General features: G+C 40.5%; 2 protein-coding genes and 1 long non-coding RNA gene across 7 annotated transcripts; 2 read left to right on the top strand and 1 right to left on the bottom strand.

Annotated features, from left to right (window-relative positions):
- The first annotated feature begins 1,152 nt into the window (after window positions 1-1,152).
- On the top strand, window positions 1,153-16,877 carry LOC119116914 (potassium voltage-gated channel subfamily KQT member 2-like). 5 transcript variants are annotated; one of them, XM_037242672.1, is made up of 14 exons: window positions 1,157-1,717; window positions 7,803-7,893; window positions 7,987-8,113; window positions 8,203-8,378; window positions 9,412-9,537; window positions 9,653-9,763; window positions 11,353-11,448; window positions 11,535-11,629; window positions 12,190-12,249; window positions 13,052-13,081; window positions 15,026-15,231; window positions 15,597-15,614; window positions 16,286-16,391; window positions 16,608-16,877. In XM_037242672.1, exons 1-14 carry the CDS (start codon window positions 1,410-1,412, stop codon window positions 16,849-16,851), a joined length of 1,794 nt encoding a protein of 597 aa, XP_037098567.1. In that variant the 5' UTR covers window positions 1,157-1,409; the 3' UTR covers window positions 16,852-16,877. The 5 variants fall into 5 exon arrangements, with proteins under 5 accessions (XP_037098586.1, XP_037098567.1, XP_037098577.1 ...); XM_037242682.1 differs by lacking the exon at window positions 15,597-15,614 and having other exon boundaries at window positions 1,159-1,717; XM_037242691.1 differs by lacking the exon at window positions 16,608-16,877 and having other exon boundaries at window positions 1,153-1,717; window positions 15,597-16,375.
- Window positions 16,878-17,346: 469 nt separating this feature from the next.
- Window positions 17,347-21,954, top strand: LOC119116926 (potassium voltage-gated channel subfamily KQT member 2-like). Its single transcript, XM_037242727.1, has 3 exons — window positions 17,347-17,490; window positions 19,145-19,238; window positions 19,309-21,954. Exons 1-3 carry the CDS (start codon window positions 17,372-17,374, stop codon window positions 20,128-20,130), a joined length of 1,035 nt encoding a protein of 344 aa, XP_037098622.1. The 5' UTR covers window positions 17,347-17,371; the 3' UTR covers window positions 20,131-21,954.
- LOC119116930 lies at window positions 18,765-19,681 on the bottom strand. Its single transcript, XR_005096390.1, has 2 exons — window positions 19,599-19,681; window positions 18,765-19,438 (listed from the first exon to the last, which is right to left on the bottom strand). It is a non-coding gene; the product is annotated as an uncharacterized LOC119116930 (long non-coding RNA).
- Window positions 21,955-22,279: the final 325 nt, after the last annotated feature.

The raw sequence follows: 22,279 nt of genomic DNA, 5'->3' as shown, positions 1-22,279 counted from the left end.
AATGGTGAGACAGCACAGCAGGGCTACATTTGAACCACAGTCGGATGAGGTACATATTACTCTAAGAGAAGAAAGCTACACACTCGTCAATATTTTATGAATATTGGCCATCAAATAGAAGCCTTCCTTGTATCCTAGTTACTGGAAGTTTTATTAGCAGTGCACAAGAGTCAAGCAATGCAATCACCATCCAACACGTTTGGAGCAACTTTGCAAGGAAGAGTGAGTGGGAAAAGAATGACATGCCAGCCACGTTGCCCCAAAAACTGTTCAAGTTACGATAAGTGCTTCAACAATGTATTGTTAAACAGAGAGTACGGTGTGGACAGATTACACCACATATTGTTTCAGGTTTTAACGTCATCTTAATTGTTCAGGTTATCTATTCAGTAGTGTGATGAATTAGTCATTAGTATGTCTCACAGTTTTAAAGATAGGGATTTATATTTTGGATTCCTGTGTCGTGTTTGCATGTTTTCATGTTTGTGTGTTCTGTCCATGTCTTCATTAGGGAAAGCTGGGGACTATCTCAGCTGTCACTGGAGGAAGTACATCCCTATAGAAAGACTCTCGATGACGCTGGTGAGATTTGGAGCAAGGGTGGGCAAACTATGGCCCTTGGGCCACATACGGCCCACTCCCTTGGGCTCATTGAGTGTTGAAAATATATTTAGCATTACACAGTCAGCTTGTTCAGAATCATGTTGCTAAGTGAAGGTCTGCCATACCAGTGAAAAGTGGTGTTCCACTGATTCTATTGTATTAGGTTGTGATATCACATTTCACCACTAGCTGGATGAAATTGCTAAATTGCACTTGCATTTGCGTCTAACACTACGTGAGTAGGTCTGATAATTTTTGCAGACTTGGAATGACATACAACATACAACCCCAATATAATATATTAAAATTTTGTGTGAGTTAATTTGGTGAAAATGTACCAAATTAGTTCTTGCACTGAATGTTGGTTCACTATTCAGCATTTTGTCATCTTCAAATTGTAAATTTATGCAAGAGAGACCTTTGTACTGGAGAAAAGTCATAGTATGTGTTTTTTGTTGTTTCTATTCATTCCCTTAAAAGGCAACATTGATCACTTGGGCAGTTGCTAATTGATGAGCTGGCAAACTTAAGGGAACGCTTAGCGATATGCGATTTTTCCTGACTGTCTCCTACTCCAGTGGAAGACGACGAGGTGAAAGTCAAACTGCAGATTGGGTGAGGAGAATATTCCATTTGGCTCTCACGCACGGACCGGACCGCATTGGCCGCAGCATTGAGTGCGAGCGCGCGCACACACACCCAGACACACACACGCACACACACCCTGGCACACACTCCTCACTCATCCAAGGCGATGCATTCCGACGCCACGGACCACTCCTCGCTTGAGTCGCCCCGATTTTAGGATGGTGCAGAAATCCCTCAACGGCGGTGTATACCCAACTCAAGCCGGCGAGAGGAAGCACAAAGTCGGCTTCGTGGGTCTGGAGCCGGGGGGTCCCGAATCGAGCCGGGACGGGGCGCTGCTCATCGCGGGAGCGGAGAACAGCACCAAGCGGGGCAGCAGCATCCTGTGCAGACCCAGAGCGAGCATCTCCTCCGGGAGCAGAGCCAGACCTCCCAAAAAGAACGCCAGTTACCGCAAGCTGCAGAATTTTCTCTACAATGCGCTGGAAAGACCGCGGGGATGGGCGTTCATCTACCACGCTTATGTGTGAGTGATGCTTCTTAATTCTCGGCCTTTTATTTTGTGGGGTGCCGTTTCTGCTCGATTTGAGAGAAAGGAGCAGATCATCTAAGATTCATTCATTCATTGATGACAAATGTCACCAATGAATGAATGAATCTCATCAATTAATTTAGTGACGAAAAGTTGATTTGGTGCTGCCAAGTTGACTTGTATCATCATTTTTGGTCGTCATTGTGTTCGTCATTGCGACATTTAGTCGATTTTCCAGTTACTCGCATTTTTGTCATACCTACTTTCTATTCCTGGCATTGTCCAAAAAGGCCGCTTACGTCTTACAATCTCCGCCAATGACGCCACGATATAAAAAAGATTAAACCGACAGATTTATAATCAATCCCCCAAATTACTATATAAATAATACAATGTGTCAACCGGGGTATCTGCGTGCGCGTGTGCGTGCGTGTGCATGTGTGTGTGCGTGCATGTGTGGTGGGGGGGGGGGGGGGGGGTCATCTTGACAGGGGTACCCTGTGTGCTTCCCCCGCCCACCAGAATGTCTTCCCATTTCAGGCGATGGAGGAACAAGAGCTAGATAATGAATGTTAAGAAATAAAATTGATTAAAACAGCTACACGAAAGATTCATGGTGGAGCATAAAAGCCACCAGTATCTGGTGTAGATAATATACTCAGTGAATCTGGAAAAAGTCAAACTAACCATGCAGTACAGGGTTAGGTATATTCTTGTTAACAAAGCTACAGGAACATGTTTTGTTATCAAATAGACAGTGATAAATGTTTAACTTTTTATTTTTGTCCTTAAGTACATATCAGAGCCAGAGTTTTTTTTGGGCTATTGTATTTGTACTTCTACTTGAGTCATCTGTGTGTCAGTCCACCAATGCATAGTTGGTCTAATGTTTGTTTGGAACCAAGAGATTCTGACTTCAGGTTGAAGCACTGTGGTGTGGAGAGCAGCATCAGCATTAGCAAGAGCCCACTTGAAGCTATCGCTGCCTTCAATCTGGGTGGCTCCATCCATATGTATCAGTCTTGGCCTCTGGCATGTGCACTGAGGCATTCTATTCCCACCATGAGTTTGGAAAATATGATCACCATCCAATGACAACCTCGTTCACTTTATGACCAGTTGGAGCAAAATACGTATATTCGTCCATGTTCTCTTAATGTGCCACAGCACAACGGTGGGCAATTAAAGCTTCTTATTCCATGGAGGGACAATTTCTTTGCTGCCCCTGTTGTTAAGATGATTTGGCTAGTGAGAACAGCGTTCCCATTTTCCTAAAAATGAATTACTCTTCTTAGGGTTAATATTGCAGTCATATAGATGGTAGATTTGACAATCATGAACACCATTGTCATTGTTAGCTATTATTTCCTTGTTTTTTTCCCCCTCCAATAATAGCCTAATGCGTTTAGGCTTCCCTAATAATAAAAGTCGAGCAGTCCAGTGTGTAACATATTATTTGGGAAATACTCACATTTTGGATTTTATTGTGACAGTGAAAATGCATGCTTGGGTAGTTGCCAGTCAAATTGGCCTTACTACTGAAATATTTACATACTTTGAAGGACTAGTAAGACTGGGCTTTCATTGGAAAACACAGACACACACACACACACACACACACACACACACACACACACACACACACACACACACACACACACACACACACACACACACACACACACACACACAAACTGTCTGGATTCTTGAAATATTATTGTAATACCAGAACAGTCGACCAAAACCCCGACATTGCTAGCACGGGGCACATGGTTGTAAAGACTCTTCGGTCACACTTTTTGTCTTTGATAGGCTATTCTTGTCAATGCGTCTTTTAAAAGAATAATTAGAAATTAGAGACATAAATCATAAAAAATAATTGGTTTTCCCCCCCATCCCATTAAGTTATTTGACTGCCACGAACACTTTTTTTTTTTCACTTGTATTGCAAATATTGACCATAGTGACCACACCACACTGAAGCAGTATGATGTCTTGCTGAAGGGTGCATAGACTGCCGAACAACTAATGACGGACGAGCAAAATCTACTGACACGATCACCTGGTGGACTCTTCACCTTCTAACCTAATGCATTACAGATGGCTTTTCTCGACACTTCTTCTTACACGTGTCCTTCTGGAATCATCAAAGACACCATTATGCACTGTCAAGGTCACTGTTGTGGATTGTAAATGTAAGACATGTCGATCAATAACTGAGGTTCAACTATTTGAACTATCATTAGCAAAGAAGCTAGTAGTCAATACGAGTGTTAAAGCCAACATCATTTGCCAGCTTGTCCTGCTAAAATGATCAATTTGAGTGTTGGCAGCTCACGCGAAGCAGATCATGTCTGAACCTCACTGTGTTCTCTTTACAAAGTAGAGAAGGCTCTTCAGCAGTGACGATCATAGTCGGTCATCTGCACCCTCAAGGAAAGAGAGCAGGTTCGAAGACAAGGTCACTGAGGCCTAGGTCAATTTAAACTTTTTTTTTTGCTGAGCAAGTCAGCTAAAAACTTATTCGGAGAGCTTGGTTAGTTTTGGTTAGCCCATCTGCACACACACTTAACCTCTTCAACTCAATTGTAGATTATGGAAGGGGTATTTTTTACAATTTAGGATGAATGTTAAAGAATATTACCAGTATCAAGTCATTTAAAATTGAATCGCAATGACCAATGCTTAGAAACAGCAAGGGCGAAAACAGCCCAAGCTGAACTAATATCAAGTCTTGTTCTTTTTTCCCCTAGAAAATTAACCGCAATCACTCCAGACTCTACTGGAACATTAACTAATTGCTGTTAAAGATGCCATCATCAAGCAATGTAAAATAATTTTTAATACTCTGCATGCAGTGAGTCTGTTTGCAATGTGATAAGACCCCATAATTCAGTTGATCTGGAACAATTGTTTCTGTGCTTAGGATAGTAGGCTATTGCTGTTTTTGGTCGGCGACGAGAGCTGGGCACTGATGTGATGATGTGATATATATGTATAATGATAGTAACGTTTTTATCGTGCCACTTCTCCTTCCTGCATAGTGTCATCCGTCACTTGTCTTGACTATTACTGCAAACGGCCAATGATGAGAATGACAGAAGGAGTCAAATTTGATGTTTCACTTACTATCCCTGTTGCATCAGGTGGCAGAGCAAATAATATCCAAGGAAGTGAGAATCAGTACGTAGACATACACGACAAACCTATTTGTGCAAAATTAACATCAATGAGAATTAATAAATGACGAGATGGGTGAACACACATCAACAAAATTATTAATACTAATTATTTAGTTTGTGAGTCTAAATTTGCATTTTGCGACTCATCAAAACACAATGAATAGCAAATCTGAGAATCACAGATTTTTAAACATTTCCGATAATTAATAGCCAAGACTCCTGGCTTGTAAAAGACAGTAGTGTAACTGTTTAATATTAATCGGTGGAAAACATCACATATGAACAGAGGTCATTTTAGTTACCCTGTGACTGGGCATGGCGGCCATTATTTTCGAGTGATGACTACAATTTGGGTAAATTCAGTACGGTGTATCATCTGATGGATCTGAGTCACTACCACTTCCACAATGGTAGAAGAAAAAGGCTGTTGGCTGGTGTGTGCTGCTCAAGATAGTTGTGTTGACACTATTGCAGTCTGAACCTGGAACTTTTCAACAATACAATGAAAGAGAAACTTCCATTTTTTGTTGTCCTCCCTTAAGGTTGAAAGTTGACAAGCTGTAGTGCTTGCCAGCCACTACTCAAGAACGTCATGACTGTCTATGGCTTGTGGTTGTTATTACAAGAGGGCACATTTTCCTGTCTTCTTCCCATTTCAGTGGAGTGTGTATTAACTCCACCCTCTTGGTATCCAACCACAGTGATAGATACCCCAAAAGCAGGGTGCCCAAAACTGCTATTGTACAGATCTGGTTTTGATACCCTGCACAAATTTTTATGATGGTCACTAGTAAATGAGTACACAGCCTAACAGTCATTCTTGTTTCTGTGTTGGCGTTCTTGTCTTGATGAGACAAATAAAATGTAATTTTCATGAAAATGTTCTTAATATCCTAGTGACGTAAGCCGATGGGGCCCGACAAACCCACCAACCGACCTCACTTTACCGATTTCCTCAGCTCGAGTTTGTCGCAGCAGTCTATATTTAGCTTCGACGAGCATGCAATGTAATGCTGAGTGCTTGATCTGCAGCTCAGCAAGAAATGCCCACTTTTCTGCTTCCACTAACAGACACTTGATTGATCAATAGTCACAATTCTATATATTTCTGTATTACTCTGAATTGCTGCACCCCACCACCACCAAAAAAAACCCTGTAAAATTGGAAAAGACCAACCTCTGATGAAGAAAAGTGCAACACAATAGAATAAAGTAAAAGCCGTCCTCATGAAGTCAGGGGAAAACGATGCACTGTACACAACTTTCCTAAGTTGCAGAAGTTTGAAGTTATGCAATATTATTGCCAAGGAATGCAGAAGTTTAGTTCGGTAGAGTCGCTTCAGATGGATAGCATCAGTAGTAGGACTACATGGCCAGATGGCTAACTAGATTTATTTAATGGTCATAATGCAGTAATGCTTTTCAGCCTGGAGTGAGAGGTGTTCGCGTGAGGAATTGTGCCAGAACAAACACTCTACACATATAGTATATGCCACATGTGACTTAGAGAGAATGCGAAAAATGTTTTCCCACTCATTCTAATGAGAGGAAAAGCCATAAAATGAGACCACATCAATAAAAAAACAAAGCAAGACAGAAGAAAAGCTTCTTTCACACATTGTAAGGGCTGTCTTTGAGCCAGCAAGCTGTGACTACAGCGGCCATCAATGATGTATGAGATGTTCGGTACGGAAGATGACCTCACTGTAACCTGACGAAAACAGAAAATGCACTTTGACGTGACTCACAAATGAGATCCACGCCACAACAACACGAATTCTACTGTTTCTTCTCATTCACTCTTTTGCAAGTCACTGCAACAAAAGACTTCAGTCCATGTTTTAAAGGAAACTTCAATGACTAAGCTTTGACAATTTTTGTCTATAGAACCAGAACAGTGTTGGACCAAAGTTCTTGGAAAGTTGGAGGATTATCATTCAGGGCATACGAAGGGACCCCATTCAACCCCTGATAGATGGATTAATTAATTAGTTAATTAATTAATGAATTAAGTCATTTTGATGGATTTTATTTAAGCACTTCCTACAGTGTACATGTGACATCTGATCCAGAGCTATTGTAGTGTGTGCCATCTTTTTTCCGTACTGATATAAATGTAGGTCGTGCCAGAGATTCTGTTTCATCTGCTGCATTGGTTCCAGTTTCAAATTTCTCCAGGCGTTCTCCATTAGCTAAGTATTGGATTCTTTCCAGGAGCTCTTTTTCCCTGAGGATATGTCCTGCTGTGTCTCGCGCTCTTATAATTCATTTATCGTGCAGCCAATGAAATGGTAGCAGGAAGTCATTTTGGGCAGGAAGAGGTGGTTGCACAAATGATGTTTTGATGACTTGAGTGACTTGAACTCCATGATGTACTTGCTCCAAATTCATTTCATTGATTGATTTGTATTGATAATTTTCAACTCTGGTAGTAGATGTGGCGTAAAATCCAAATGAAAACTGCTGAAACCAAAAGCTTGTATTGATCTTCTTTTCTTCAATCAGCCTTTTTTTCATCCAAAATCTTCCTTCTTTTTTTTGCAAATTCACTTCTGCTATCATAAATCATTCTTAATGAACTACTTGGCCAGACTTTGTAAATGAGAACAGTCAGAGCACCACCCAGACCTGATTCATTCATTTTCCATTTGGTTTTGTTCACATTCGAGGAATCAATCTTTGCGTTAGATTGACCCACAGAAACCAAAACACAGAGTTGGATCTGAAGTCAACTAATAATTTTGGCTGGTTCCCACACAAGGGCAATTAATTTTCCCTTGTCCCTTTTCTCGGATGTTTTGAACAGTTTGCTTTCTTGAGCCTTGTAAACAAATATAGTATTTTTTAACATACTCATGATTTTTTGTTCCTGTGCTCTTTCCTGTCTTTTCCTATAGCTTCCTCCTGGTCTTTTCCTGTCTCATTCTCTCAGTTTTTGCCACCATTAGAGAGTTCAAAAATAGCTCAGAGAGTGCCTTGTACATCCTGGTGGGTATTCCTTTTAGCATTTAACGCACAACACAATTGTGCACCCCTTTAATTCAAAGCGCTAACGCCGCCGTTTTATTTCTGCTCCAACAGGAAATCGTGACTATCGTGGTGTTTGGAGTGGAGTACATTGTGAGGATATGGGCTGCTGGCTGCTGCTGTCGATACAGAGGATGGAGAGGGAGGCTCAAATTTGCCAGGAAGCCTTTTTGTGTCATAGGTGAGGAACATTCATGTCAAAGGTCAATTTGGATTCTGTCGGTGTGTTTTGGGATAATCGCGCTCAGCGTGGTATGTCGCTCTCGACAGACATGATGGTGCTGGTTGCCTCGGTGTCTGTGCTGGCGGCTGGATCTCAAGGCAATGTTTTTGCCACGTCGGCCATCAGGAGTCTGAGGTTCTTACAGATCCTTCGCATGCTGCGTATGGACCGCCGAGGGGGCACTTGGAAGCTGCTTGGATCAGTCGTGTACGCCCACAGCAAGGTGGGTACATACCATGTGAAATGTTGATTTACCCTAAAAAATGTCAGTCGTAACCAATGTTCCCTCTAAGCTGCGCGCGTGCGCAATCGCGCACTGCCCGCACGTTCTCAGCGCACAAGAAATCTATCCAGCGCATAAACATCCCCCGACCCCCCATTAGCACCCCCCCGAAGTGAAACGAACACGCAGCGTTGGACGTCCCATTAGCACCCCCCCCCCGAAGCGACCTGATGTTGCTCACTATAGTCCTCAGTTTGCTCAGGGAGCTTGTGTCTATGCCCAGATACTTGAAAAATTAGAGGGAACATTGGTCGTAACCATGCCTTTCCGGATCAAACTTTGCAATGATTAAACATTTGATTATTATATGGGAAATGTTTCAATTCATTTTGTAAAATCTTTTGATAAAGGGCTGGGATTAGATTTGACTTTTCACTGGTTCATGCAATGATCCTGTCATTATGCTTTCATCCACTTGCACGTTGAAATGCAAAGGAAAAAAGTTAGTGGACAGCAATCATGCACTCATCAGTATTGATGATGATTATTAAGCATAATATAATCATCATCAAAATGGATGGCTGGATTGTCATTACTATTGTTACTGTACCAAATTATAATTATCATTCAATCAGCCATCTAGTGACATGCTTCACATGCGGTCGTGTGGCCTGTGCTGGTTAATGTGTCTTAAAAGTAAACTATTAGTGGGCTCTAAAAGGCAGCAAGAACCCACAGAAGACATTTTGTGTTCATGTGAGGTGGTGGGAAGGAGCAAGGGCTGATGGGTGAATATTCTAAGACATTTATTCAAGAAATACAGTGGAACCTCAAGTAACAAAATTGGTTCCATAAATATTCTTGTAACCTGAAACATTTATAAATGGAGGTAATGTTTGCCATTGCCACAAAATATTATACTTATCTTTATTTCCAGTGTGTTGTTAAATTAATATAATGCAATATACTAATATGTGAAAACACAATATTAAAAAGTCATTTAAAGGACATCTTGCATGGGTTGTATGTGTAGGAACTCATCACAGCATGGTACATCGGATTCCTGTGTCTCATCTTGGCTTCATTCCTGGTCTACTCGGTGGAGAAGGAGTCCAACAAAGAGTTTGAGACCTATGCCGATGCCCTTTGGTGGGGACTGGTAGGACTTCTCCGTACTTCTCCGTCATAGTAATGGTCAAACCTATTTATTCATTCTCTTCAGCATCTCATGCCACATTTCATTGAAGCTTTGTATTTTTCAAATCTGTCCCCAGATAACTCTTACCACCATTGGCTACGGAGATAAAGTTCCCCAGACTTGGAATGGGCGCCTGCTGGCGGCCACCTTCAGTATGGTTGGCGTGGCCTTCTTTGCACTTCCTGCCGTAAGTAGCGTACTGTGTGTGCTTCGTTTGTTATCAAATAGAAAATGATCTCTTATGGTGATGCAACTTGAGCTAAGCTTTGGTTTATTTGCTGTCCAAGGATGTATATAAAGTGTGTTCATCCAGCTTCTATACTTCTGATCCTGATTAGAGTCATGGCCGACGTGTCATACCCTGGACTGGTCGCCAATCAGTAATAGGGTGATTCTGAATGTTGCTCTGATCGAGACTGAAAATGATCACTGAGAACCACTGTTCTTATTGAACCGGCTTTTCTCTTTTATATTCAGCTGTAGGGGGGCTGAATTTTGCTCCGATAATTAAATAAATTGTTAGCACCAAGGACTTGCAATTAACGATTATTCTAATGAGCCATTTATCTGTCAATTGCATTATTAATGAATGAGTGAATGAGTGATCTAGGAATCTGACAGAAAATATTTTTTTAATTTATATCTCATTATTCAAAGACAGGATTGAAATTAAAATTGAAAGTGCAAAGAAATGCATAAACATAAAATGATTATAATTCAGTGAATGGTTTAGGCCGTGCCAAAGATCTTTGAAAGGGTCTTACTTTTACTAAGCACACATATAATCAGTCTACCTTTGGGGAGGATGACAGAAATATGATCATTTTGACTCTTGATATGCTGAAAATATAAAATAGTTTTGACATTTTTAAGTTAAAGAAAGTCTCTAAAAAATTAACCGATCATCAAAATAGCTGTTGATTAATTTTCTCATCAACTAAAAGGAATTACTGAAGCTTATTTAACTGACAAGGAAGTGATCTGGCAGTGTTCACACCCACAATGTCGCCAACACCCATTTCTATCTGTATGCATTTATGGAAATACCAAGTTAGACGGTTCTTTGTGCTAGAGATGAGCTGGGCTGAAAAATAGGGCCCATTGCATCGCATCATGAGCGGTTTTCAGTTTTGTTGGTGTTTTTCTTGTGAACTCACAAAGAGACTTCATATTCTCAAATTCTTTGTCCCCTTCACATTCGCAAATCTCCCCTGTGGTGTTATATGCCGACCGCGCATGTATTTGTTACTCGTTATTACATGCTCAGCTTTTTACCTCCGATTCAAAGAGGTCAGAGTCAGCAGTTATGCGGGTTCATTGTACCCTTTGTGAAACCCCCCCCACTGCAATGCAATGTCAGCACTTGACACGTTTGGGCTGTGAAACAAAATCCTCACTTTACTTATTTTTATTCAATTAGGGGTTTTATCTGTTTTAAGGATAGCTATGTTAAAAAAAAAATACGGTAAACTATCCATCCATTCATCTATCCATCTCTTTTCCAGTCACATCTTGACAAATAGTAGCTTCTAGCATCTTACTCCAACTTCCAGTGTATAAAACGTTTTCTGACCTTCTTACGTTCTTCTTCTCCTTCCTTTACAAATTGTTGCAAAAAAAGCCACAAGAAGCTAAAGCTCAAAAACTCCAGGGAAAGTAAACGATAAACATGCTTGCTCAGTTTAAATGACATTATATGCTAACATTACTTAAAATAAAACATAATTTATTACTTATAACTGCAAAAAAAAAAAAATCCACTGTGATCCTCTGCAGGGCATTCTTGGTTCTGGTTTTGCCCTCAAAGTTCAAGAGCAGCACAGGCAGAAACATTTTGAAAAGAGACGCACTCCCGCAGCAAGCCTCATCCAGGTACCCATTTGAACGTAGCGATGCTTTACAAGGCTCCTTTGTCCTTGTCAGCCGCTCGGATTTTGTGCCACATCTTCCTCTTACAGGCTGCATGGAGGTTTTATGCAACCAACCTTTCCCGCACGGATCTGATATCCACTTGGGATTTTTATGAGCAGACTGTAGCAACCCCAATGTACAGGTAGGCTATCATTCAATCAAATGTACTCTTGCAGAAGTTCCAGGACTGATGTCACAAGCACAAATCCAAAGTTTTCGCCTTCAATGTGAGCCCGACAGCCAACCAGCACATCTGCAAAGAGTTTCTGAGACATTTGCTTCTTTTTGTGCAAGAGAAAAGTTATGACCGGGGCATTATTTTGAAAGAGATTGTTTTTACTTTGTAGTCTGGATTAAAATACACATTTTATAAAAACAGCTCTGCAACATTTCTGACACTTCTTAATCTCTGATGTCTCCTGTAGATTGCTTTAAAAGCTTTTTACTGTCCGATGATAAGATGCCTTAGCGACTCTTACAGCCAAGATTTGATTCCGCAATAGGATATTGCAGCGTCTCTGTTCTGCTTAGAAGTCCTCTATTTCATCCACGTTGTAAATGAAGGTGATGAGCAGCGCAAAAGTCAACTGCCAGACTGATTGCAATAAGCACCCGCAGGCAAAAATCAACCTTTGCTCAGCAGGGAAGTGAACATGTTTTTGCAGAAAAGCTGAATGTTTCAAGTGTCTTTCTCCCTCTCAGATTAATTCCGCCTCTGAATCAATTGGACCTGCTGAGGAATCTAAAAGGAAGGTCTTTCAGGTACGATCACCACAGAGACTGATGCTTTTTGGGGTAATTAATAATGATGAACAAAGCTGAAGTCGTAAATCAATCATGTCAGAATAGAGCAAACACAAGCATTATGCATTATTTAGCTATTAAAATTAGTACGGTTCCTGATATTTTGACCCTCACATTTTTAAATGAGGTAGCCAACATAATAAAAGACATTGTATTCCAATGTCAATAATTTCTTTCTTTCTCTTTCTTTCTTTCTTTCTTTCTTTCTTTCTTTCTTTCTTTCTTTCTTTCTTTCTTTCTTTCTTTCTTTCTTTCTTTCTTTCTTTCTTTCTTTCTCTCTTTCTCTCTCTCTTTCTCTCTTTCTCTCTTTCTTTCTTTCTTTCTTTCTTTCTTTCTCTCTTTCTCTCTCTCTTTCTCTCTTTCTCTCTTTCTTTCTTTCTTTCTTATTGCCCATTTACAGTTTTGCATTTCTTTCAAATCTAGTACATGGGTGTCTATGATTCCATCACTATGAATGAATATGTTTAAAAAAAAAAAGTTAAATTATTAACTTACTGGTTGTCTTTGAAGGTTCGGCTGAACACTTGCTTTCTGTCATTTATGAATTGGAATGCATAGCAAAATTCAGAAGTTGCCCAGTGGCTTGCCTGCTATCATTCATGTTGTTACTTCAACCCGATTTTCAAAGACAACCAGATAAAGGCTGCTTCAAATACATCATCATCTGATTAAATTGTCTGCTAGTCCCAGCCAACTTTTACAATCTTCGTCTCTAGAGTCTATTGCTACTTTTTGAGAAATTTGCCTGTTCTGCTCACAGGAAGGAGTCCCAAACAGAAACCTCTCCCAGGTCGGTAATATGATTGATTCTCTTGTCTTTTCCTCTTCTCCTGTTGGCCTTTCGTCAACTCTGCTTTTAGCTGCTGCTGAGCCACTCTTCTTGGAGGGAGTGTGTGCGTGCGTGTGTCTGTTGGCAGCCATGGGTGTGGTTGTACGTTACAAATGCCTCCTTCAAGAATGGTCTTGCTGCATTTGCATATGTGATGCTCAGGGATGAGTGCTCACAGCTTCCCTAGTACATTCCATTACTAAACTGACTTTTGACAGCAAAGCATTCCACATCACAACAGGAAAAAAGTGTTTTTGTTTTTTTTAAACACTTTTCAATGCTTTGTTTATCTTTTGCCCTACCCCCACACATTCATTTGGACAAAGGAAACATGCTTGATGACATACGATCAACACTTTATTGTGACTGCAGGCATTAGAGTGAAAACACTAAAATGTTGAAAAATGGAATTTGGTGTTTTGATGCTCACAGAGGTATGATAATTACAATAAAGTGTCATTACAAACACAGTTAACACAGTTAAGCACATGCCGCTGCTTTGTTTTTGTCTCTTCTACTGCTCCAGTAATGAGAATGCACACAAAGACAGACTTTGTGGTTGCTGTCCGAGAACTTTTAGGTATAGTTCTTCCACAAATACTACCCACTGCACTGCAAGTTTGTGTGTCACCTCCTGCACCTCCGTTCTAATCCCGCCGTCAACGTATGTTTTTTTTTTTGTAGGTGTGATGAATTTGGGTCACGTGAAAATAGTCGGTTCTGTTTGAAGGACGTTTTTCATATTTTAAATTCTAATTGCACCACTGGTTCCACAAATTAGTGCTGCAGTGAAAAAAAAGCTAGGCAGTGATTTAATTGTAAATAAAATACCTCATTTATTGAATAAATACTCAATTAATACTTTACTCAATTATACTCAAAAAAAATGTTCAATTTCTCATAATTGACTCCTAATCTATTGTTTGAGATATCGTGAGGTTTTTTGTCTTTTGTTTATCCTTTCACTGTGGGGCAGTGGAAACATATCCATAATCACAAGTGGCAGGTTTTTAATCATCTTCAACTCTATATTTTTATTAAAAAAAAAAACATTTGTGTACTATATATGTGTATGCTATGTCATATAGAATAATTTTTTTTTCAAATAGTAAGAAGAAGAATATCAGGAAGCAATATCAAGAAATAATTATTCCAACTGCGCATGAAAATACGCCTCCTTTTCTTCAACTCAGGACGAATAATAGGCGGAACTATGCCACACATTACCTGCACAGTAGACGTGGCGTCTGTAAAGTTGACAGTGCTGGGGAGTTGTAAGAGCAAGTGCAGCATGGAGCAAAAGCTGCTCGTGTTTCAACAGTGACCCAAAAAGAATCAGTTATTGCAAAGGGATTGTTTTATTTTGCAGCATTTCTGTGTTATCTGGAAAGAAACCATACAAAGAAACATATTACTGCTCTATCAAAGCGAATGTATTTAATATTCATTTGAATTGTTTCTGTAATTAAAGCATTTTCTTTGCTTGCTGCTTTTTTGCCACTGCTGACTATCTTCTGACTGATTGTTTTTGTTTTCTTGTTTTCACAAAGGACATTGAGTATGAGCCTTTATTTGTTTATTGCATGATTTGTGTTGTCCTTTTGCACATAGGCAGAGACACCACCGCTCATCTTTTTGAGATGGCACTTTGCTTCCCATGCATGCTTGCTTGTAGCTTCCTGCTGCTTGCCTGCCCTGCTGAATGCCCCACCGTGTTCCTATAAGGACATGGATTCCACTGCTGTAGGTTCCCATGAGGTAAGTGTCACACCAGTGTGATACCTTTAACATTTAAACAAGCAAGAAGATAAGGACACGTAATTGTTATGCTTCACAAAATGTTACTTAACCTACTGATGCCATGCAGTTATTTTCACAAAGGCTGACTATTTCTTGTCTTCCAAGTCGGAAGGCGAGCCTGAAGGACAAGGTGTTCCCCAGTCCTTCCAAGCCCCCATTGGCCAAAGGGAAAGACCAGTCTCCTGGACCAGAAGATGGCGCTGAGGTGAGCCCTGGCAAGGTCGCTAAGAGCTGGAGCTTTACGGAGAAGAACCGAGGACCCAAGCATTCCTTCAGAGTCCGAGGCAGCGCCTCACGACAAAACTCAGAGGGTAAAGCATCTCAATATACACGTTCATTCAGAAAGGTCTTAGACTGTACCTTTAGAAATCTCCAAGACCTCTAGAATTTGGGAACAAAGCAATGATGTCACAGAAGTATAAAGAATACAGTGTTGGGGAAGTTATGAATGCAGATCATCCCACTCAAGTCATTTCACTTCACAACAAGCAAAAGATTGCCACCCCAAACAACCACATAACTTTGCGTTGGGAAAGTTAATAAATGTCCAATTGAATTGAAGCAAGCAATTTTTCAGGTTTAATAGCTAGTTTAGTAACATTTGTCTGTTAGCGCTGTTCTGACTAGAATCCATAATGAATTGTTTTCCATGTCTTTCCTTTCTCTCTCCTTGCAGCAATTGAAGGTTTAATAAGTAAGACAATGGGATATTTTTGGTTGGCTTATAGGGGGGGGGGGGACAGTCGTCAAGACAAGCTTCATCTATTTGAAAAACATGCATGCTGAAATCTGCTGAGATTTTTTTTCACTTGACATGAACCCCTTTTCTATTTTTTCTTTTTAGCCCTGTATTTTGGGATCTATAGCCACCACTAAATTTGCCGGGATAAGTGAACAAATTGCCACTGATGGTAGATTAGTAAGTTAATTGTGGGTTCAAGTCAAGTGGTGTCAAGATAAAAGGGAAAATGCCCCCAAAAGTGCCCAAGTCGCCATTTTGCATGAAGAGTCCTCACTTTACTAGCATCCGTCAACAGCGGTCGACTCTAGAGACCTTTGCCTTACTGCCACAAAATCCTTCAAAACACCATCTGGCTCAACTGAATTGAATCAATACTCAGCATAATTTCAGAGTACTTGTCAAAGGTTTCAACAAAGCTTCACATTATCTGTACTCTCCTTTGCACTGATTTTATTCTGTTTCACAAAGCCAACAAATGTTGCTCACAAACGTGCTATTGATCACTTTGCATATTTACTCTGTCAAAGACAAAAGCAACAGCTATGCTTTGCTTCTTTTCTTGACACAGGTCATGGGAGGGCCAATGTCATCTTTCTGAAAGTGTCCTTCTCTTTCTTCTGTAGAGGCCAGCTTTCCAGGAGAGGACATTGGCGACGACAAGAGTTGTCACTGTGAGTTTCTCGCTCAGGAATTGCCACCAGGGTTAAGGGTTGCAATACGAGCAATATGGTAAGAGCTCACATTTACTCTGAGTCTCCACTACTATGTTATCTTCACGTTCAGTTTTCATCTGGGGAAGTTTTGGCATGCACCTGCACAAAAATGTTTAAAAGAAATCTCTCATTGGATGGACGGATTTCTTTATATTACAATTTTCCGCACACGGTAGTACGGATAGAACAAAGACACGGTATGTTGAAGCATGAAATATGTGTCTTCCCACAGCATTATGACTTTCTTGGTGTCAAAGAGAAGATTCAAGGAGAGCCTACGACCATATGACGTCATGGATGTGATCGAACAGTACTCTGCAGGTCACTTGGACATGCTGACCCGCATCAAGAACTTGCAGTCCAGGCAAGCACACGTTTTATTCTCCAGAGCAAACCTGATAATCTTCTCATTACACAGGCTGAATGTCCCCTTGAAGAATTATGCACAAAAGCATCACTCGGGTTGTGCTATGTAGAGTACGAAATGTTGACTCTTCTCGTTAAAACACCAGTGAATATCTTTCTGAAGTGATGATGATGCTTTTGTTTGTTTGCTGTACACACACATGTGCGCATAAGCCATACTGCCTGTTTCAGACATGTGTTGTATTCAGTTCTTGACATCAATCACATGTAAAACAAATCCAATCTGCTAATTTTAATCTCAGATTGCAACATTGTTTGCAGTCATGTTTCTGTCCACTCAAGATCTTCCATGAGCAGTACATTCAGTATATTCCGAAAAGAAAACACAAACCGTCACTGTCGGGTAGAATCCTCTTATTCCCAGATAATCTATATTATTGGTCAAGTAACAAATTATTGACCAATTTTGAGTGTTAAAAATGGCTTGGTTAATTTCGGTTACCTGAAAAGTGATGGTTTTAGAGATGCGAGGATTCCGCCCAATGCCAGCGATGCACTTTCATGCAGACTTGACTTACTGTATGTCATTTTGTGTACGGAATATATTGAAAGCGATGATTAATTTCCCACATGGCTTCATTTCTGGATTGCGCTCATATCGTCTCTGTGTGCCTTGCCAGGATAGATATGATTGTTGGGGCCCCTCCCCCATCAACACCTCGCCATAAGAAGTCCACTGAAAGTCCTAGGTTAGGTCAATAGACTTGTACATCCAGAGTGACCATTTTGCAAGCATTGTCCTCAATTTTGAAACTGCTACATTAGTTAACTGATATTTTTAGTTTGGACAGAAAGACCCCTTTTTGAGTTCAAGCCACTCTTGTTTCATTCTGATAGAGAATGCATGCAAATACATAGTAACATTTAAGATCAATGTGTACGAAAATCAAAGCAATCTCTAATCTTGTGACTGTGGCTTCACTCAGGGGGGGGGTTCTTTGCTTGGTGTCAAACTGGAGAGACAGAAAAATAAGCCCCCTGTCAGGGTTCAGTGTTAACGACGCATGAAATCACAAATACGTATGCAAGAACCTGTTCTCACATTCATTTTGTATGACATTGTACAAATTGTCAAAATGGTTTGATTTTAGGGATTGCGTAAAAAGTTTATTTTTAATCCTTTCAAAAGAGTACTAACTCAGTTGCCGACTAAACTTTAGGTTTTAATATGAGAATATATATATATATATATACGTGTATATATATATATTATTTTAGCTTACTCAGATATCTTATCGCTAAATTGTAATCCTTTTTTTTTATTTACTCGGTGCCCTACAAAATTCTTGTGAGAACATGTTGCATGCATCGTGCTGCATTTTGGGCCAGGGCCTTCTTTTCTCACTCAGCACTAACCAACCAGTGACTGGTAAACTTTGTACTATACATGTCATGCATGTATGTACATCTCAGATCAACACATCACTCTTCTGGAAATGCTCACTTCATCTTCACATACAGTGGAACCTCAAAGGTCCAGCGATTTGTTCGACATTGCTGGCAAAGCATAAATTATTCATATTCAGAAACTTTATCGTCAAAGGAGACCAGTGCGCTAGCACCATCAGCGACTATTCATAATGTCATGAATTGATAGAAGTTGACCCAACTATCATCACCCTAAGGTCGACTAAACAATCTAATGTCCAACAACCGCTTCTAGTCATTATCAGCAAATCTTTATTAACTCTAGCACTAGTGTTTAGGTCAAATTTTAGCATTCATAATGGTGACACAAGTTTGAGGTAGACATTAGTCTAATGCACTTTTGATATTTGAATCCGTTCACACCCCTTCTCATGTTACTCCATCGCAGTAAGTTCAGTTCCATCATCACCGATTCCCATCACACACGAAACATTTCAGAAAAAAGCAAAGCCCCCTTGCGGTGAATGAATCTTTTTTAGCATTAGTATGAATTGTGCGACTAAAGGGGGATCTGAATTTAGAGGTTCCACTGTAGTTCAGTTATTTTGTCATCAGTTTATTCATCATTAGCATGACAACATCAAATTAAATGCTGTTTTCATACGTTTACCATGTAAAAATAAGTCACAATTTTGTCTCTTTCTAAGGTAGTCTTTGTGGAGTTTTCGTTATACAAACAACAACAAATAGTCACTCAACACCATACATTTTTTTGGCTAACTTGAAGTTTAACAACCACTGTTACTGTCCAATAAAAAAATCCCAAGTTTAGAAAAAAATCACCAAATTTGGACATATGTTAGACAGCACTACGAGATGATCTTAGACCAGAAAACCCACAAATTACCAATTACTTTACTATATGCAGGACTGTAAAATATTTGTAACCTCAGATCTGACATTTTCCAATGCTAGAGTTGACCAAATAGTGGGTAAAGCTTCAAAAGGTGAGGCGGAGTCTTCAGAGGACCCAAGCATGATGGGACGTCTGGTCAAAGTTGAGAAACAGGTGAGGACAGCTGCTCCGGTTGGAGCCTTCGAAACTTCTCCTGATGTGTGTGCTTTGCTTCTGCCTGCAGGTGGTCTGCATGGACAGAAAGCTGGATTTTCTGGTCCATGTGTATATTCAACGCATGGGCATTCCTCGCTCTGAGACGGAGGCCTTTTTTAACTCCAAAGAACACTATCCAGCACCGCCTTACCACAGCCCTGTGGAGAACAAGGGGAAGGAGGAGATGGTGAAAGAAGAACGAGAGATGAAGGACTTCTTGTGCAATGATGGGTCTTTAGAGCAGAAAGAGCCTTTATCGGATGTGCGTGTGTCGGGATCAGTGGTTTCCCCGACTGTTAGTCACAGTCGCCCTTCTACCTCGTGGCAGCATCAGCTGCAGCACCCCGTCAGCCAGCCGGCCTGGAACAGCAGCGTGGCCAATACCCCTTCGCCCGTCTGTGGCAACGATTCCCCCCGACTGTTCCGCCTTCCCCCTCCGCCCGCTCCGCTCCATGACCGTTCCAGCCAAGAAAGCGGCTCTCTCAGCAGGAAACGACACCGGAGGCAGAGGCGGCGCCCACAGGACGCCACCAACGCTGGTAGCGACACGTCCCTCTCCATTCCGTCTGTGGACCACGAGGAGCTGGAGCGCTCCTTCAGTGGCTTCAGCATCTCTCAGGCCAAGGAGGATTTTTTCGGGGCGTCCTTCGTTCTGGGCTCCGGTGGCGACGGAAGAGGAGAGTCCATAGCAGTGACTGAAGCCGGAGTCCCACCTCCACTCTGTGCCAAGGTGAGGCCATTCCTAGCGGAGGGCGAATCCGACACAGACTCGGACCTCTACGCCCCCTCCCCCCTGTCCTTCACTGGAGAGGCCTCCTGTGGGGAGAGAGGGTGGCCCGGACTCAAGTAGCGCTGCCCACCTCTGCCCTGCTTGGCAAAGATGCCAAAATGGTCACGTGACCCAGAAGCAAATATTGTTCATAATTTTGACCTGGTGATTTACAACTGAACATGGACAAAATACGCACTCGGAACGAACACTGTCTTTGTCTGGGATGTACCGTAACACAATAAGGAATGTTTTAATGCAGACGTGCAAAACTCATTTTTGGCAGAGGCCATATCGTAGTTATGGTTTCCCTTGAAGGGCCTCTTGTACTATCACATATACACAACAAATTCATGAACGAGTAGTTTTGAAATCAGAAGCCAGTCAAAAGAATGTTTGTCCTACTACTTTTCAATTTATTTTGAAAACGAAAGTTGGTAGTGAAAAATGCTTGCTATATCGCAATGTTATGAAAAGACAAGTTTGTTCTACTACGTTTTAGTTTATTTTAAAAGGGAAGTTGGTAGCGAAAAATGCTTGCAATATCGCAATGTTATTAAAAGTCAAAAAGACAAATTTTGGTACTTTAGCAAGAAACATGAAGTCGACGCACATGATTTGTCACATAATAGGAGGGGTGGGGGGGCAGATTTGCCCCCCAGCCTTGAGTTTAACACCTGTTTAATACTTTGCATAAATAGAACAAATAATGATTGCGTTCATTTGTAATATTTATTTCTATTTGAGTTAAACCTTCAAGGTATAGGGTGTTCTACACTTAAAAGGAATGAGGTGTACTGACTGTATCTAGTTCTCCACTCAAGGGTAAATTGATGAGTGGTATTATTTTGCCCATCATTTCTTGTAATTACACATACTGTAGAAAGCAAAGTTGTTAGTGCATCAGGAAAGAATTCATATCACAACTTTGTTCACAATGTGGTGTGTTTCAGCCTGATTTCAATGTGTACATTTTCACTTTTAATCAAACCCTGACACTCAACACCCCACATAAACACATGGTAGCAAGGAAGAACAGAATGCAATTCAGGACAAACATCAGATTTAAAAAAGAAAGAGGAGGAGGATTAGAGGAACGTATATTTTCATTTTTCATTCATTTTCCTAACTTCACTTCCAGAAAAAAAAATGGTATGGTCTGTCATGTTCAGGATCAAGAAAGTAGTTTACTGTTAAAATACGGCTGGACAAATGAAAGCAAATCACTTTTGATGACAGGAGAAAAATAACAAAATGTAACAGTCCATCCATCCATTTTCCTTCCTGTGTAATGTGATTAGTTTCATGGGCATGCTAGATCTTCAACTGACTTTGTCCGAGATCCAGATTACACATTGGAATGGTTGGTGGCCAACTGCAGGGCGCTTACAACCATTCTCAAATTTGTACCTGTGTACAAATAAGAGTCCACACCTGGCTTCCTCCCACATTCAAAAATAAACAAAATATGTCCTTTTATTAAATGTTTTGTTACTTACTTTCCAAAAAGCAAACATGAAAGATGATAATGCCATTAGTATGCGCCATTATGTGAATGGAATAGTGGTTTGATTGTCAGCTAATTTAGAGACATTAGCCAAAATTCGCAGGTTGCAGATCATTACTCAGCCTGCATTTTCCCCAAGAGAAGCTTATTTAACCATTCTGAAGCCCCTGCATGGCATGTCAATGGTTGATTTCAGGTCTCCTTTCTTCTTTTCAGATTGAAAAAGGCAAGAAAATTTCATTTAGCTTTCCATGCACCAATTAGGTAAGCTGTTGATATGTTTCCTCTGTACTAAATGAGAATATGCAACAAAATGCAGCTGACTTATTTCAGATTTAAAGGTTCCAAAATAACTGACATCTGAAAGTTAATTTCCAATGTGGGATCTTGTTGCAAATTAAAAAAAGCATCCACGGTAGCACTAAAAGCATGAGATGGAAGTGGACAAAGCATGTTCAGACCTCATTCACAACAAAAGCAGCTCAACTGCACACTTAACAAAGTAACATGAACCTAACATGATCACATTCTGTAACATTTAGATTTATCTCACAGGATTCACAATCCATATTTTGCAAAAAAAAACAAAAAACACCTCACTGGCATGTTTGCTACTCGCCAAAGAAGTGTCTCTAAATACCTTCATGTAATCGTACCTTCATCTTCAAGAATAAATTTTTTTCTACGTGTGCAAAAATGGTTGCCTCTTCTTTAGATTGATGG

This window comes from Syngnathus acus, chromosome 2, assembly GCF_901709675.1.
Source record: "Syngnathus acus chromosome 2, fSynAcu1.2, whole genome shotgun sequence".
NCBI lineage: Eukaryota > Metazoa > Chordata > Actinopteri > Syngnathiformes > Syngnathidae > Syngnathus > Syngnathus acus.
Note: the sequence above shows the minus strand (reverse complement) of the source record. Positions and strands in the feature narration are given on the sequence as shown.